General features: G+C 37.8%; 1 protein-coding gene across 2 annotated transcripts in view; it reads left to right on the plus strand.

Annotated features, from left to right (window-relative positions):
* LOC136862709 (kinesin-like protein KIF3B) overlaps nucleotides 1–14172 on the plus strand; it is a 397790-nt gene that overhangs the window by 223833 nt on the left and 159785 nt on the right. For both annotated transcript variants that reach the window (XM_067138926.2, XM_067138927.2), the window contains exon 14: nucleotides 5044–5169. In XM_067138926.2, coding sequence (XP_066995027.2) covers nucleotides 5044–5169 — 126 coding nt within the window. The remainder of the gene's footprint in view (nucleotides 1–5043; nucleotides 5170–14172) is intronic.

The raw sequence follows: 14172 nt of genomic DNA on the forward strand, positions 1-14172 counted from the left end.
TTCTCAGTATCTGTTTACCCCACGAACAAAAATTGGAATTCATGGAAGTCACCATAAATAGTATTTGGGAAATTTTCATCAGGAGAAACAAGGAATAATTTATACTCCAAGCCTTCAACCCCACCAACCTTCTAGGACATATGCGAGAACTAATAAACGTCGAACTATGTTGCACAACCCATATCCCTCATACCTCCTTCTGTTGTACGCGTACGCTTTATCTTCAGAATGTGTTGTGATTTATTGTGAAGAAGTGTGTTTGTGGCAATGCCCAAAGAAAACTCTTCGAAGTCCTACTGGCTGAAGCGGTGGATCACAGGGGATCCCAATTTCATTACAGATGGAAGGGTAGTCTTCTGCCAAGCTTGTTGTAAGGAGGTAAGTTTGTTCGTTTCTTTTATCCTTTTCATAAGCGAACTATGATCGCATTTCATTGTAGCATTTATAGGCCTATTAATTTACGTATTGTGGAAAGTTTTGTTGCAAGGCTGTATTAGTCGTGAACTTTCAATAATTTATATTGCTAAAATGTAAATAATCATTTAATTACTGAACGAGGAGTTAGAATGCCGGTGGTCTCCTGTCACAGAGTGGATGCAAATTAAAAATAGTTATTATAACTCTGATTTATTTCCTGTGAAAATAGATATTTACAACGGGAATTCTTTCTTTCTTTCTTTCTTTCTTTCTTTCTTTCTTTCTTTCTTTCTTTTTTCTTTCTTTCTTTCTTTCTTTCTTTCTTAGTCTGTTTACCCTCCAGGATCGGTTTTTCCATCAGACTCAGTGAAGGATCCCACCGCTACCATCTAAAGGGCAGTGTGCTGGAGCGTAAGACGTTGGGTCAGTGGATACAACTGGGAGGAGGACCAGTACATCGCCCAGCCGGCCTCACCTTCCATGCTGAACAGGGGCCTTGCGGAGGGATGGGAAGGTTGGAAGGGACAGGCAAGGGAGAGGGAAGGAAGTGGCCGCGGACTTCAGTTAGGACCGGGAGAGTCGGTCGTGCGGTTAGGGGCGCGCAGCTGTAAGCTTCCATCAGGGAGATAGTGGATTAGAACCCCACTGTCAGCAGCCCTGAAGATGGTTTTCCGTGGTTTCACACTTTTACACTTAATTAAGGCCACAGCCGCTTCCTTCCCACTCCTATTCCTTTCCTATCCCGTCGTCGCCATAAGGCCTCTCTGTGTCGGTGCGACGTAAAGCAAATTCTCAACCAAAAAAATCTTAAGTTAGGTACCATCCCGGCATTTTCCTAGAGAAGAAGTAGGAAACCACGGAAAACCACTTTGAGGATGGCTGAGAGGGAATAGAACCCACCTCTATTCAGTTGACCTCCCAAGGATGAGTGGACTCCGTTCCAGCCCTTGTGCTACTTTTCAAATTTCGTGGCAGAGTCGGGAATCGAACCCGTGCTTCCGTGGGTGTCAGCTAATCACACTAACCACTACACCACAGAGGTGGACTACAACTGAAATGCAATTTTTCAAAATCGTTAGTATCTTTCACCAACGCTATGTGTAGGCTCTAGTGAACTCTGTTACGCTTCTGCTAAGCCTTTGCGAAACATAGGTTGAAGATCCAATGTGGTGCAGCTAGGACGATGTCACAGAGGCTAGACATACAAGATTGCACGGCTTGGACGGTGTCATGGTGTGTTTTACAAGGCTGTCAAGACTATCTTCACAAAACCAGGCCAGTGAAAAAACCGTTGGTCTGGATTGGTGAGGTCCGGTTAGTAACCGTTGTGCTGGGGGGCAAGCAAAGAGAGTCTGGGGACAGTAATCTCTAGAATCCCATGTAGAGTCTTCCTAACTTGTGACAAAAAGTAAGGTTATGCCACGAAAATGTCAAATCATACAGTTTTCTAATTTTCAACTCGTCTCTATGATGGGAAACCTTGTGGCTGACCAAAGCACGCGAATAGCAGCAAATAAAATGTTCACAAATCTGAGATTTATAGTGCGTCTGTTTTAATTCTTCTATACAAGTAAGAATACTGCTAGGGGCAGCTTGGCGAGTCCCTGGCAAGCATGAAGGAAGCATCTCTCCTCTACACTACTCGGGTATCGTTTCACGTTATTTTCATTATTTTTTCACCCGGTGAACTCGACAGGAAACTGCCAGATTATAACTGAAAAATTTTTGAGGACATATTATTTCCATGTAAATTATGAATTCTCTTGTTCCTACTTTATAGTTCTGTACTTCTAGAAACATCACCTCTAATAGGTAGTCTCTTTTTCTGAAACAAATGCATGTTATTTACTAAGCATTCTTGCCAATTAGCCCAGCTGTAGAAATTCAAGGTAAGATATAGAAACATTGTAATTTAAGTCAATTTTACTATTTTTCAGGTCAAATGTGAAAAAATACCATATAGATCAACATATAAATACTGCAATGCATTTCACACGAGCACAGAAAGATGTGTCAACGCATCTTTTCTACCAGTCCACTGTGAACAGTGTCCAACAACAATTTTCTATAGACCTATGCACTGCAATGGTGGGAGGTAATATACCCCTGCATAAACTGGAGCATCTTCAAACTTCAACAAGCTGCCAGGAGCAATCACCGAGTTGAAGTGTGGCATGCCCCTGGTGGAGTCATTTTGGATTGTGGAAGAAGTCAGGGGAAGTTTTGACCAAACATATGGGAAGGTAGCCGCTGTCAGCGAATAATTCCATAGAGTCCTGCAGCAGAGTCCAGGATGTAAAGCTACGGCGAAAGTAGCCAGGGTTCTGTGAGGTGAGGTAGATGAAGCAGTTGAACGAAAACCAGATGAAGTGACGTCATTGAGGTTTTGTCCAGTCACTTCCTGTGATGTTGAGAGATTTTTCTCTCAGTACAAAAACATACTGCATGACAGGAGAACAAGATTGTAACTGGAAAACATTGAAAAGTTGCTTGTTGTAAATTCCTTTTATAGTAATTGATTGCGTTATTAAATTATGAGTATTTTCATTCCTATTTTTTGCCTATTGTACACGTTAGTGCCTATTTACATGCCTATTTTGGTTAGTTTAAGAGCCTATATGCCTGCCTAATTTGACTGTTTTTAGTGCCTATAATTCTCATCTCTATGAGTATTATTAGTTAGTTTTATGAAACAGGGCCCAGGTGTTAAACAGCATCAGTAGAATCAGAAGATGATGCAGAAGGTACACTTTTTCTACAATGATACATAGAAGCTGTCTTACTGATAGACTATGATTGTAGTGTTCCATGATCACTGAATGTTCAAATAAAGTTGATTATTTTACTTTTAAAAAAGTGTTTTCCATATGTAAAATATAACATCAAAAAAGTTAGTCTTAACACATTCACGCCCATCATCTGAGCGGCTATTTAAAGGGCTGGCCCAGCTATTCCAGCTGATAGTGGCAGAGCAAACAACAACGAATTCTTTTCACAATAAGTTCCAAACGGAACAAGATATGGAAACAAACTTTTCCACATACCTTAATGAAGTCCTCTAGTATCTCTGTAGGGTGTGGTAGGTAATGTCACACTTTCCTGGGTGAATGGGAACACTAAACATTCCAAAATATAGCGTGTTTCACGAATAATTTAATTTTTGAAGCACACTTTGCACCTTCCTCAGGGGAACTTCTCTATATTTGATGGTGGAAACTTTAACAGAATATACTCTTTTCTCTTTGCATCTAACCTAAATGATGGATCCTTGGCCGGTGCCCTTTTTGGCGGCAAAATTGCAGGACGTTAACTTGGAGCTGATGACGTAGATGGAGCTGAGATTTTGGAGAGCGGTGACTGTACTTGTATGTCGGGTTCACTTTTTACCCCGTCGAGAATTGCCTGGTGTTCCTTTAGATCCTTTGGTACACCCCTATTCGACCGTATTGTTCCACAAACGGCAGTGTTCTGTTCCCGTAATTGTTTCGCGAGTCAAACGCTATTTGTAATAATTGTCCATATAGAATATATACCCCTGGCAAAGATAATTTTCAAGCAGCTGAAAAACTGTGCTTTGTAAATTCGCATCACTTGCATCATTTATTTTGTCCCTACATGCCATGGTTATTCTTCAGAACGCGACTATACACACGCTTGTGCAATCACAAACCAACTACGCAGCTAGTTGTACGAGCGCTAGGCTACCTTCAGAAACAAAACAAAGAAAGTGCATGGGAGGGAAAATCGCCGTGGCCATGTGGTTTTCAGTGAGTAGAAACATTCGTAAGGGTATTACTTTCATCTCTCTCGCACATATTTGTGACCAAAATAGATCCCAGCTGCGTAGGAACAGCTCGAGTTCAAGGTTGCGCTTATCCGGGCTAACTCGGATACGGTCCACGGCATGGTGACGCGCTATAGGCAATAACTCGGATACGGGCGTGAATGTGTTAAGAGAAAGCATTCGCCCAAAAGAAACAAATCCCATAATTTTATTAGTTATTAAAAATATGATAAAATATTTTGATTTGAGACTGTTTGACCTAACCAAGTAATACTTGAACATTCTACTAAAATTCAGATGTTTAAAATCAACTTTCACGAATAATAAACTGTATCTCAAAAACTTTATCCGTAATTTTCTCAAAACCTTGTTTTGGTGACTTGGTTCCCTTGTGCTCTGAATGACCCATATACATGTTGGTGCCTTTCTTAGCCAATGAATCTATTTCATTTCCCTACTCACGTTTGCAGCATACCATAAGCTGTACGTGCCCCCTGGTTAGTGCTTAATGAGTAACAGAGAAAGTCAAAGCAACCATCAGTAAAGCAGTGTGGGTGTCTTTAGGTGTAAATTGTGTTGAACTTGAGGAGGATTGACTTAAAAGCATGCCTTGATATGTTACTCAATTCAAGGAACGTAAACTCAAAAGTAAGTAAAAGATATTTGGAGCAATATGTCGTGGAGTCTTAAAGGAACAAATGGGTGTACGTGGGATTTTCCATTCATGATGTCTACTGCTATATGATGAGTTTCTAACAAAGGATGGTGAGAAAACATTGTGGTGTATGTACATTTGTAAATTAATTGTATTTTAAAGTGTAACCACAGTTTTTATTTCACAGGGCCTTCTTGCCGAAAGAGCTAGACAACGGGAATTACTCTTGGCTTCTCAGGTAAAAGAAAAAGAAGATATAATTGAGAAAAGTAATGGAGTGGGCCTTCATGACAAAGAAACATCATCATCAGAGGTAAGTTTAGTATGTGCTTGTTTAGAAATATTGTATAAAGAGATCTTTGTATTGATACACTTAGGGATTGTTAGTCTATATAAAATATGAGATTGATAAATTCTGAGAGTTTCTAGCTGGTGTATGTTTAATCACTTTGTAATCAGATATATTGCATTGGTCTGAATAAAGACTCTCTCTCCTATGAGACGACCCTGACTTTTTGTAATGTTTTTATAATTCTAGATACAGATATCCATTATAGTGACACCGTTAACAATCTAGGACTCATTTTCGACAGAATCCTATCCTGGTCTGATCATACGTTAAATGTGATCAGAAAAGTTGTCATCCATGCATATTTTGAAACGTAACGTGTCATGTACACCACCTTTTATGCGAAAACTACTTGTTCAAAGTCTTATATTCCCCATAATTGACTATGGATCAGTCGTATACGACAACTTATCTGAAACTTTGAACATGCAACTACAGAGGGTACAAAACGCATGTGTTCATTACGTGACAAATGCCAGGCGTGATGAACACGCAACACCCTATTACATACAGCTGCAATGATTGAATCTCCATGAACAACGGGAAATTTCAGTAGCCGTTGCTATGCACAAAATTCTCAAACTGTAAACCCCACCCTACCTTAATAATGCATTTAAATCTATGGAGTCAGTACATAACAGAGATAATAGGTTTACAAAAACTACCCTTCAAATTCCCCTTCATCGTACCACTAAATTTAACAAATCTTTTGTTTGCACAGCATCCCGTATCTTCAATGTCTTTAAGCTTCACAGTTTTGCAAATGACAGGAACTGTACCCAACTAAAGCAGTCCTTAACATCTATCTTCCTGGAGGAGTATGCGAGGGGCTGAGATCAGGCATTCTTGTGTCTCGCCATCAGAAATATGTATATTTCTAAGAATATTGTTTGTTTTTTATATTCTTTAGATTCTTGTAGTCTAAAATATTAAATAAGTTGAATGATATACTTTTTTACTTCTTATATAATTTGTTTTAATTTTATTGGAATTGGTATCTGTATTTTAATTTTTAAGTTTAATGTTTAATTTAATATTTTAATATTATAAAATGTAGTTAGTATATTCATAAACGTGTATTGTGTTATAAGGAGATGCTACATAAAGGGGCTTTTCAGCCTCAGTGGCATGTAAATCATTATCAATAAATTCAGTATAAGAATACTTAAAAAATAAATGTAATTACAACATGTTCAAGATCTCCTAAAATTAAGATAATTTAATAATCACTGAAGTTAGTCTAGAAACAAAAGTTTTATTTTAATATTGTGAGCTTTCCTCAGTTCTATTAAGTAATACTAATAGGTGATCGAACTTATGGGCATAATCTGCCAGTAGACACTGTGCAATGGTAGTGCGATTTTGTAAATACGTTCCGGAATGCCACATTGTTTTTACCACCCAAGGCTTGCCTTAAATTCAGTTTCCAGAACTTTTAACTCGTGTCACCTCCAAATTCCTTCATTCTTATAACTGTATGATGTATTGTATAACTCTGGTTTAATTTCTCCTGCTGCGTAAATCCACTAAAAAGCCTATCAGGTTTGTTGAATTTTCCTGTCCGATCCTCTGAATGCTTCTCTTTATATGCTGGTACCAGTACTTATTGAACTCTCTGGATCTCTCTGCCAACATCATATGTTACATTCAGAAACACCAAACATTTTTGCAGCTTGTACATGCCTAGTATATTTTGCATAGCATAAAACTCATAATTTGAAGTTTATATCATAACATCTCTTTTATGTAGCGTAAGTGACAAATGAACGCTTTTCACATAATCTGCCTTGAATGGAATGGTCACCAGTGATGCCAACCGAAGCCACAATAGAATGCCTCAAATTGGAAAAAAGTTATATCTGTAGCTGTTGCGATGCTTGTGATGACTCCCACCGCACAAGCCAGTACAGTTGAGGAATGGTACAAATAGACCATCAGAAAGGAGTCTTTGATTGTTAGGCTACATGTATAAGACTACAACGTTTCAATTAGTAAATTTTAATGTAAAAAGAACATATTCTTATGTTCGGGTCAATGTGTATTATTTGAAAAATAGTGTTTTAACTAGTGTTGCATTTTGACTATTTTAGAAAAGTTTATTCATCATAATTGTAGTTGTGTAAGTTTCAAGTATGATTGAGGAACAGTTGCCTGCATAGTGTAGTTGGCAGGGCACTCTCTTATGTTCAAAGTTGCAATATAGAATCCCAACTCGGTTAGTTGGCATTTAGAGAGCTTAAATGCAAAAGACTTGTGTTAATTTTACTGCCATGTTAGAAATTCCATTTTTTTTTTTTTTTTTTTTTTTTGTGTGCAAAGTTTCACTATTTCATCATTGATAGGATGTTAAGCATATAGCATTATGCCATACATTGTTGATATATCAATGGATCAGAGCTGGTTTCCTTTCATTTGGAACTGAGTATTTCTGCTTGGAAAGTGGAGATAGCTCTGGAAGATACTTATTAGTCATTGATGATTTGACATTTCGTGTGAAGGAAAAATTAACCCAAAAGCTAGCAGGAATTCAAAATATCATACGTGAAAGTAATTTTCTTCAACATTTTGTGAAGTGTGGGTATTTATGTATTTAATTTGAGAAGCCATTTCCCAGTAATGGATATTTTGAGGAGGATGTAGTTCCAAAGCCTTCCTCTAAATGCTATGTTGTACGACTAGGCACCGTTTGTCAGTTGGTATCATCGCCACTCGCACTATAGTTAGAGAATTGCCCGTTACAAGTAGTACCATGTTAACATACTGTTAAGATAATAGTGTGAAGTTACTTAGAGCTGTGGCTTGGAAGCTTTGTTCTTATGAACTTAGGTTATTTTGCTATATAAAATGTAATATACAAATCAGTGTATTTTCATGGCTGCAAGGGAATGTCTGTGTAGACACGGCCGATCCTACAGACTCATTGAGGAGGAACTGAGCCAAGAGAGTTTCAAAGGCAACAACTAAATCACAGACAAATGGCAACTTTGCCCAAGTACCTTGGAATAAAATTTCCTTTTTTCTCTACACAAGCCACTAGTACTTACGATATTTGAGTCTCGTGTTGTCATTGACCAGTATTCCAGCAGAACTTAGTTTTTGAAACAGATGGTGATTTGAGATGAAACAGACATTAGAATATACAAACTACAGTACAAAAGCAAATACGAAAGTAGAATATTCATTCAAAGAAGGTTTTGCTTTGTGTCTGCTCAGATTCAAAGACCAATAAAACTACTCGTACCCCATCCGTTTGGATATGTAGTGGAGTCCGTTGGAGAAATTGCATAAAAATATTCAACAAAAGGGGTCATATGTTACTAACAGAGAGGGTATTACGCTTCTCTAAGACATTTCATTTAAGACATTAAACTGTGGATGTTCCACCAATCAACACTTTGTTGTGTACAAAATGACCAAGAAACTTTAAAATCAGACTTGCGGACACTTCCAATTTTAAGGCATGTGGTGGTACCTTTTTTTTTGCATATGCGGGCATTTTTAAAAGTCCTGTGGAGGCATTTAAATCACACCTGGGTTTCCCTTTAGCTGGGCACACCCATTCCAGTTTTGCTTTTTCCCAAAACTTTCTTTCTGTATGATTCAAAATGCTTCAGGCAAACAAGTTTTAGCCTGATAAGCTTCAAACACTGTGCAAACATTTACTGATCTTCATAATATTCATCATTTTAATTTCCCCTTGTCCAGCTTCTACCAGGTTGGTGTGTTGATAGCACTTCTCCACCATTGCCTCTCCTTCCACCACTCCTCTTCAGAAATTGTATTCCAGTCCAGTTTTCTCTTTCTATACTGTTCTTGACAGAGTCCGCCACTCTTACTCCGGGCCTCCCTCTTGCCCTCTTTCCGTCTATCTTAGCCTCCAACACTTGTTTTGGTATCCTTCTCTCTTCCATCCTCATACCATGTCCAAATCATCTCAGTTTATTCTTTTCCATCCTATCACTCAGTTTTTCTACCCCTATCTCTTTTCTGACCTAAACATTTCTTACTCTGTCTCTCCTTGTCTTTCCTACCATACTCCTCAGGAACTTCACGTGACTGGCCTGAATTTTGCTCTCATTTCTTGCTGTCAAAGTCCAAGTGTCTGATGCATACATTAATATAGGAGTATCGTACATCTTGTACATTATCTCTTTACATTTCATAGGAACCTCTCTGTTCCACATCAGCTTCCTTACATTCTGGTAGAACGTATTTTCCGCTTGTACCCCTCTGCTGATCTCCTATTCCATCCTTGCATCTTGCATTATTTCACTTCCCAAATATTTGAAGTATTCAACAACCTCAAGGTTTGCTCCCTGATACTAATGATTCCTTTTCCTTCTCTTTCTCCTCTTGTCATCACCACTGTTTTGCTCTCCTCAACACTAATTTTCATACCATATTTCTCAATAATGTCATTTAAAGCCTCTAGTTGGATTTGCACTTCTGTATTTTTGACTCCTCAGATCACTGTCATCTGCAAACATTACCGGGCGAGTTGGCCGTGCGATTAGGGGCGCATGGCTGTGAACTTGCATCTGGGAGGTAGTGGGTTCAAACCCCACTGATGGCAGCCCTGAAGATTATTTTCCGTAGTTTTCCATTTTCGCGTCAGGCAAATGCTTGGGCTGTACCTTAAGACCATGGTCGTTTCCTTCCTTCTCCTGGGCCTTTCCTATTCCATCGTCGCCATAAGACCTATCTGTGTTGGTGCAAGATAAAGCAAATTATTGATAAAAATTTAAAAAAACAGCAATATTTTCATATCCCCTCCATACCTTGTCTTTGTTTCCTTTAGAAGTTAATGCATAACCATTATAAACATTCACTAGTATGTTCCAAAAAAGGCTTTCACTGCCGCAGATCTAAAAATCGTAGGAACGGAACCAGCTTTTGGGTGGTTAGGCCATGTGCATTTGCAGAGTTTTGCCCAGACATGCCATTTGGGCTCAGCAGTTGGATAGGGGCTTGACAAATAATGAATGAGAAAACAAGCTATGACAAAGCTATGAAGTTTTGAGGAAGAGATCCTGTATCAATGGATCATTTTGTGAAATGTGCAACATGTTTAATAGAAACTACTCCAAAGCAGGATGTCCATTTAACTGTAGACCTGGTCAGAAAATGGGAACAAGGGTCATTGGAATCTTCAAAAAATATTTTTAAAATAAAAAAAAGACCTTTGTTTGAGAAGAAAACTTTTATTATTATTATTATTATTATTATTATTATTATTATTATTGAATTTCCCGTACAGAAGAGAACCCTATTTTACATGGTATTTTAGGGTTATAGATGAACAAATTAAAATATACATTTACACACACACACACACACACACACAAAATTATCATGAAAGCTTACTGAAGATGTGATGAATGTGTGAAAATAAGAATAACAACACTGTTTTTTAAAGGTAGAGTACAGAGGTTTTGCCAGTTCATTATTTCTAGAGTAAATCTTGCTCTTCCAGTAACAAGACAGTCAAATAGGTGATGCACAGTTTGAGATGATCCACAAAAGCAAGAGTAACCCTCTGCAGTCTTAAATCTTAATCTTAAATCACTCGAAGGATGACTTAAATTTACTGTGGCCAGATAGGAACTGAGTAAGCACAAAATTCGGTATAAGATTTTTACACTGGAGTCAATGCTGAATTTTAGGAAAAAATAATTCTCTCGTAACGGACCTTTCAAAGTAGTGGTCCAGACATCATTCCACTGAGTAGTAGTTTATTCTTTGATCTTCCTCTTCAAAAAACATATTGGAGCTTTATTGTACGAAACTTGCAACGTAGATTTTGCAGCTTGTTTTGCTTCAAAATCTGCCTTCTCATTTGTGGTAGACCCTGTGTGTCCACGAACCCAGGACAAACGTGGATACTTTGTTGAGTCAATGCACTTATATCAGCAACTATCTGGTTCATATTGTACCTGTCGTTTATTGCATTAAGTGCAGTCTGTGAATCACTGTACAGCTTTGCATTTTTATTGTTGTCTTTACACCACTGTAGTGCTGATTTTAAGGCCCACAGTGGAAGGCAACGGGAAACCACCACTGTAATTTTGAAAAAAGTGAGGAGAGCTTGTATTGTGCTGAAAATATTTTGATGTAGTTTTCATATACAACGAAAGTGCATCCAACCTGGTCAGTATCATCATCACCAGGTATTCGAGAACTGTCTGTGTAGATGATAGAGTTGTGATAGATTGAGCAACAGTTGTTAACAAGTCTCTTGAAAGTGCTAGGATGTCCACATTGAAGAAAATTGCATTTTTGTTCTAACGTAATCTCGAAACGACCTGGGGGAGTCTCTACGAACATCTTGAGACTCTGGCTAGAAACGGGGGTGTGATGCGAATATATGAACTCGCCAAGAGAGTTCACTTAGCCTCTCACACTTCAATTCTCCAAATCCTACCTATGCGAGGTGCCCCTGTTAAGCTGAGCAACCCAGTGGAAGGTAACGTTTAGGTGATCTTGTCTTGAGCAGTCAGTCCAGCCTATGTAACTGTGGGTGTGAAATGTAGTAGTAGTGTATCAAAATGCCTAAAGCAAATAGTAACTGTTGTGCAGTGAACTGCACAACACACAAAGAAACACGCATGGAAAATTAATTACATTTCACACATTTCCTGGTCGTCCATGGGAATCGGACAGACGCAGGATGTGGATCTCGGCTGTAGGAAGAATAAAGTAAGTACAGCACCTTATTTCATTTGTGACGTAAATCACACATTTCATATCACATATTTCAAACATACCAGGTATGCCAAATAAAGGACACGTTCATTTAAGTACACTTTGAAATAGTACATTTCATTTCAAGTATGCATTGCAGCAGGTTCGTATGTTTACATTCATGCTTCCATGTGCACGTGTCTTGACTACGCCGAATATTTATAATAATAATAATTATTATTATTATTATTATTATTATTATTATTATTATTATTATTATTATTATTATTATTATTATTATTTTCCTGCATTTCAGTGCAGATGGAACTCCATGACCATGCACTGAACATTTTGTTGGAGAAAAGCCAAGTAATATTGAAAATCATCCATCATATATACCATCTGTGTTTCATAAGAGCTATAAGAAGAAACCGAAAAGAGAATGTGATGTATCTTGGTTTGAAGGAGCGAGTAAACGAATAAAATGCTCAAATATACATACGTCTTCTAATCAGGAAACTCGTGCATTTATTGTGAAAAATGAGTGTGAAAACCTACATAAGTCGGTGCAAGCAGCATTTCAGATTGAAGCAACAACTTTCGAATTCACTTGTGTTTTTAGTGGGAATGATGTAGGCACACAGTACAACTCAAGCACAGTACCTCCAAGTATTTTGGAGAAGGTGGATGAAATGTGTAGTCCCAACAACCCCCTGGACATATGCAGAGGATGTCATGGATACCAGAGCATAAAAAAGTGCGGCACAGTTGAAGGATTTAACAAGTATTTCATTTAAAACATTCAATTTTTTTGCTTTCTTTCTTTCTTTGGTTCTAAAGTGTCTATAAATATAAGTAATAACGATGTTTACTCTTTTTAATGAAAATTAAATTGGGTACAACCTTTGCTGCCTTGGCAGTCATATTTGATGTACATCGGACTACTGCTGCACGAATATTTTTTACTGCTCTCGGAGTAGTCAAGAAACGCACTTCTAATTTTATTTTCTGACCTAGCAAACTATCCGTGCAAAATACTATGCTTCGGCTTTTAAAACATTTTATCCTGACACGAGTTATAATAGATTGCACAGAAATGAAATCAAAAATGCCAGCAAGAATAGATGAGAGATGTTACATGTATTCATCGTACAAGTCATGTTATACATTTAAATTATACCTTCAACCATTCATCAGCTTCACTTGAAAACTGAGTTTTAAATGCTATATCAAGTATTTTTTTTCTCTTCGCGTAATATGAGAAGTATAAAAATCGTCACTTAAAATAAACTCTCCAGAAATGATTACTGTGGAATCTTCTTGAAGTTGAAGCAACTCATTCATGAGTTTATTAAAATTTGTTCTTACGCCAATACTGACGCTATTGTTACACAACTCTTCACAAAAACTTTTATCTACTGATTCAGGCTCTGTTTTCAGCTCCGCTCTAATCATTTCAGTCCAAGGCGAATTATCTATATCTGTTTTTCCTAGTTTATGGATGGTAATAACAGTACCCTTGTCAGTACTCGCCCTCTTCTTGGGAAATAGATCTTCAGCCTTCTTCCCTTTCGCATATTTTATGGACTCTAGAAGATATAAAATCTACACTGTATTAATCATATTGTGAGCACTTACATTTATTACATAATTAACAGCGATAATATTACATACCAGCTGTTTACAAATTCGGTTTCCCCCATTCTTGCGGCAAATTTGTCTTACTAAATCCTGAATCATAATTGCAGTACTGTATAATGACACATACATGTTTACAGTGCCCTCCGGCACCAGCCAGTCAGTTTGATTCAACAAAGTTTCGTTGATTGTCAAGCTGTAATAGAAATTCGAAGTATTATAGACTTCACTGAATCTCATAAAATTACAATGTAAAATATAATACTGTATGTTTAACAATAATGAGCTAACATAATTACCTCAATTGTAACCTTGTTCGGGCTTCTGCTAACACTCGTCTGTCTTATGACAAAGCCGGTAAGTGTTCAACTGGAAACAGTTCATCTTTCTTCAATTTGTAACACATGGCCACTGTCAACTAGTTTCTACGCTTTATTCACTGTTGACTTGCGACCATTTTGGAAGTGTATGTACTCAAACCCATGTTGTGTTAAAACTTCCATAGCACTACTTCATATCTTGACGACAAGATGCAACAAAATTTTTCGCTGTAACTATGACGCAAGTCTTCACTTCAGCGGAACGCACCCTCACTGTATTAATGCTCAGAACCTCGCCAGAGCGCTCTGTTACTAGTACCGTGCACGC

This window comes from Anabrus simplex, chromosome 2, assembly GCF_040414725.1.
Source record: "Anabrus simplex isolate iqAnaSimp1 chromosome 2, ASM4041472v1, whole genome shotgun sequence".
In the NCBI taxonomy this organism is placed as follows: Eukaryota; Metazoa; Arthropoda; class Insecta; order Orthoptera; family Tettigoniidae; genus Anabrus; species Anabrus simplex.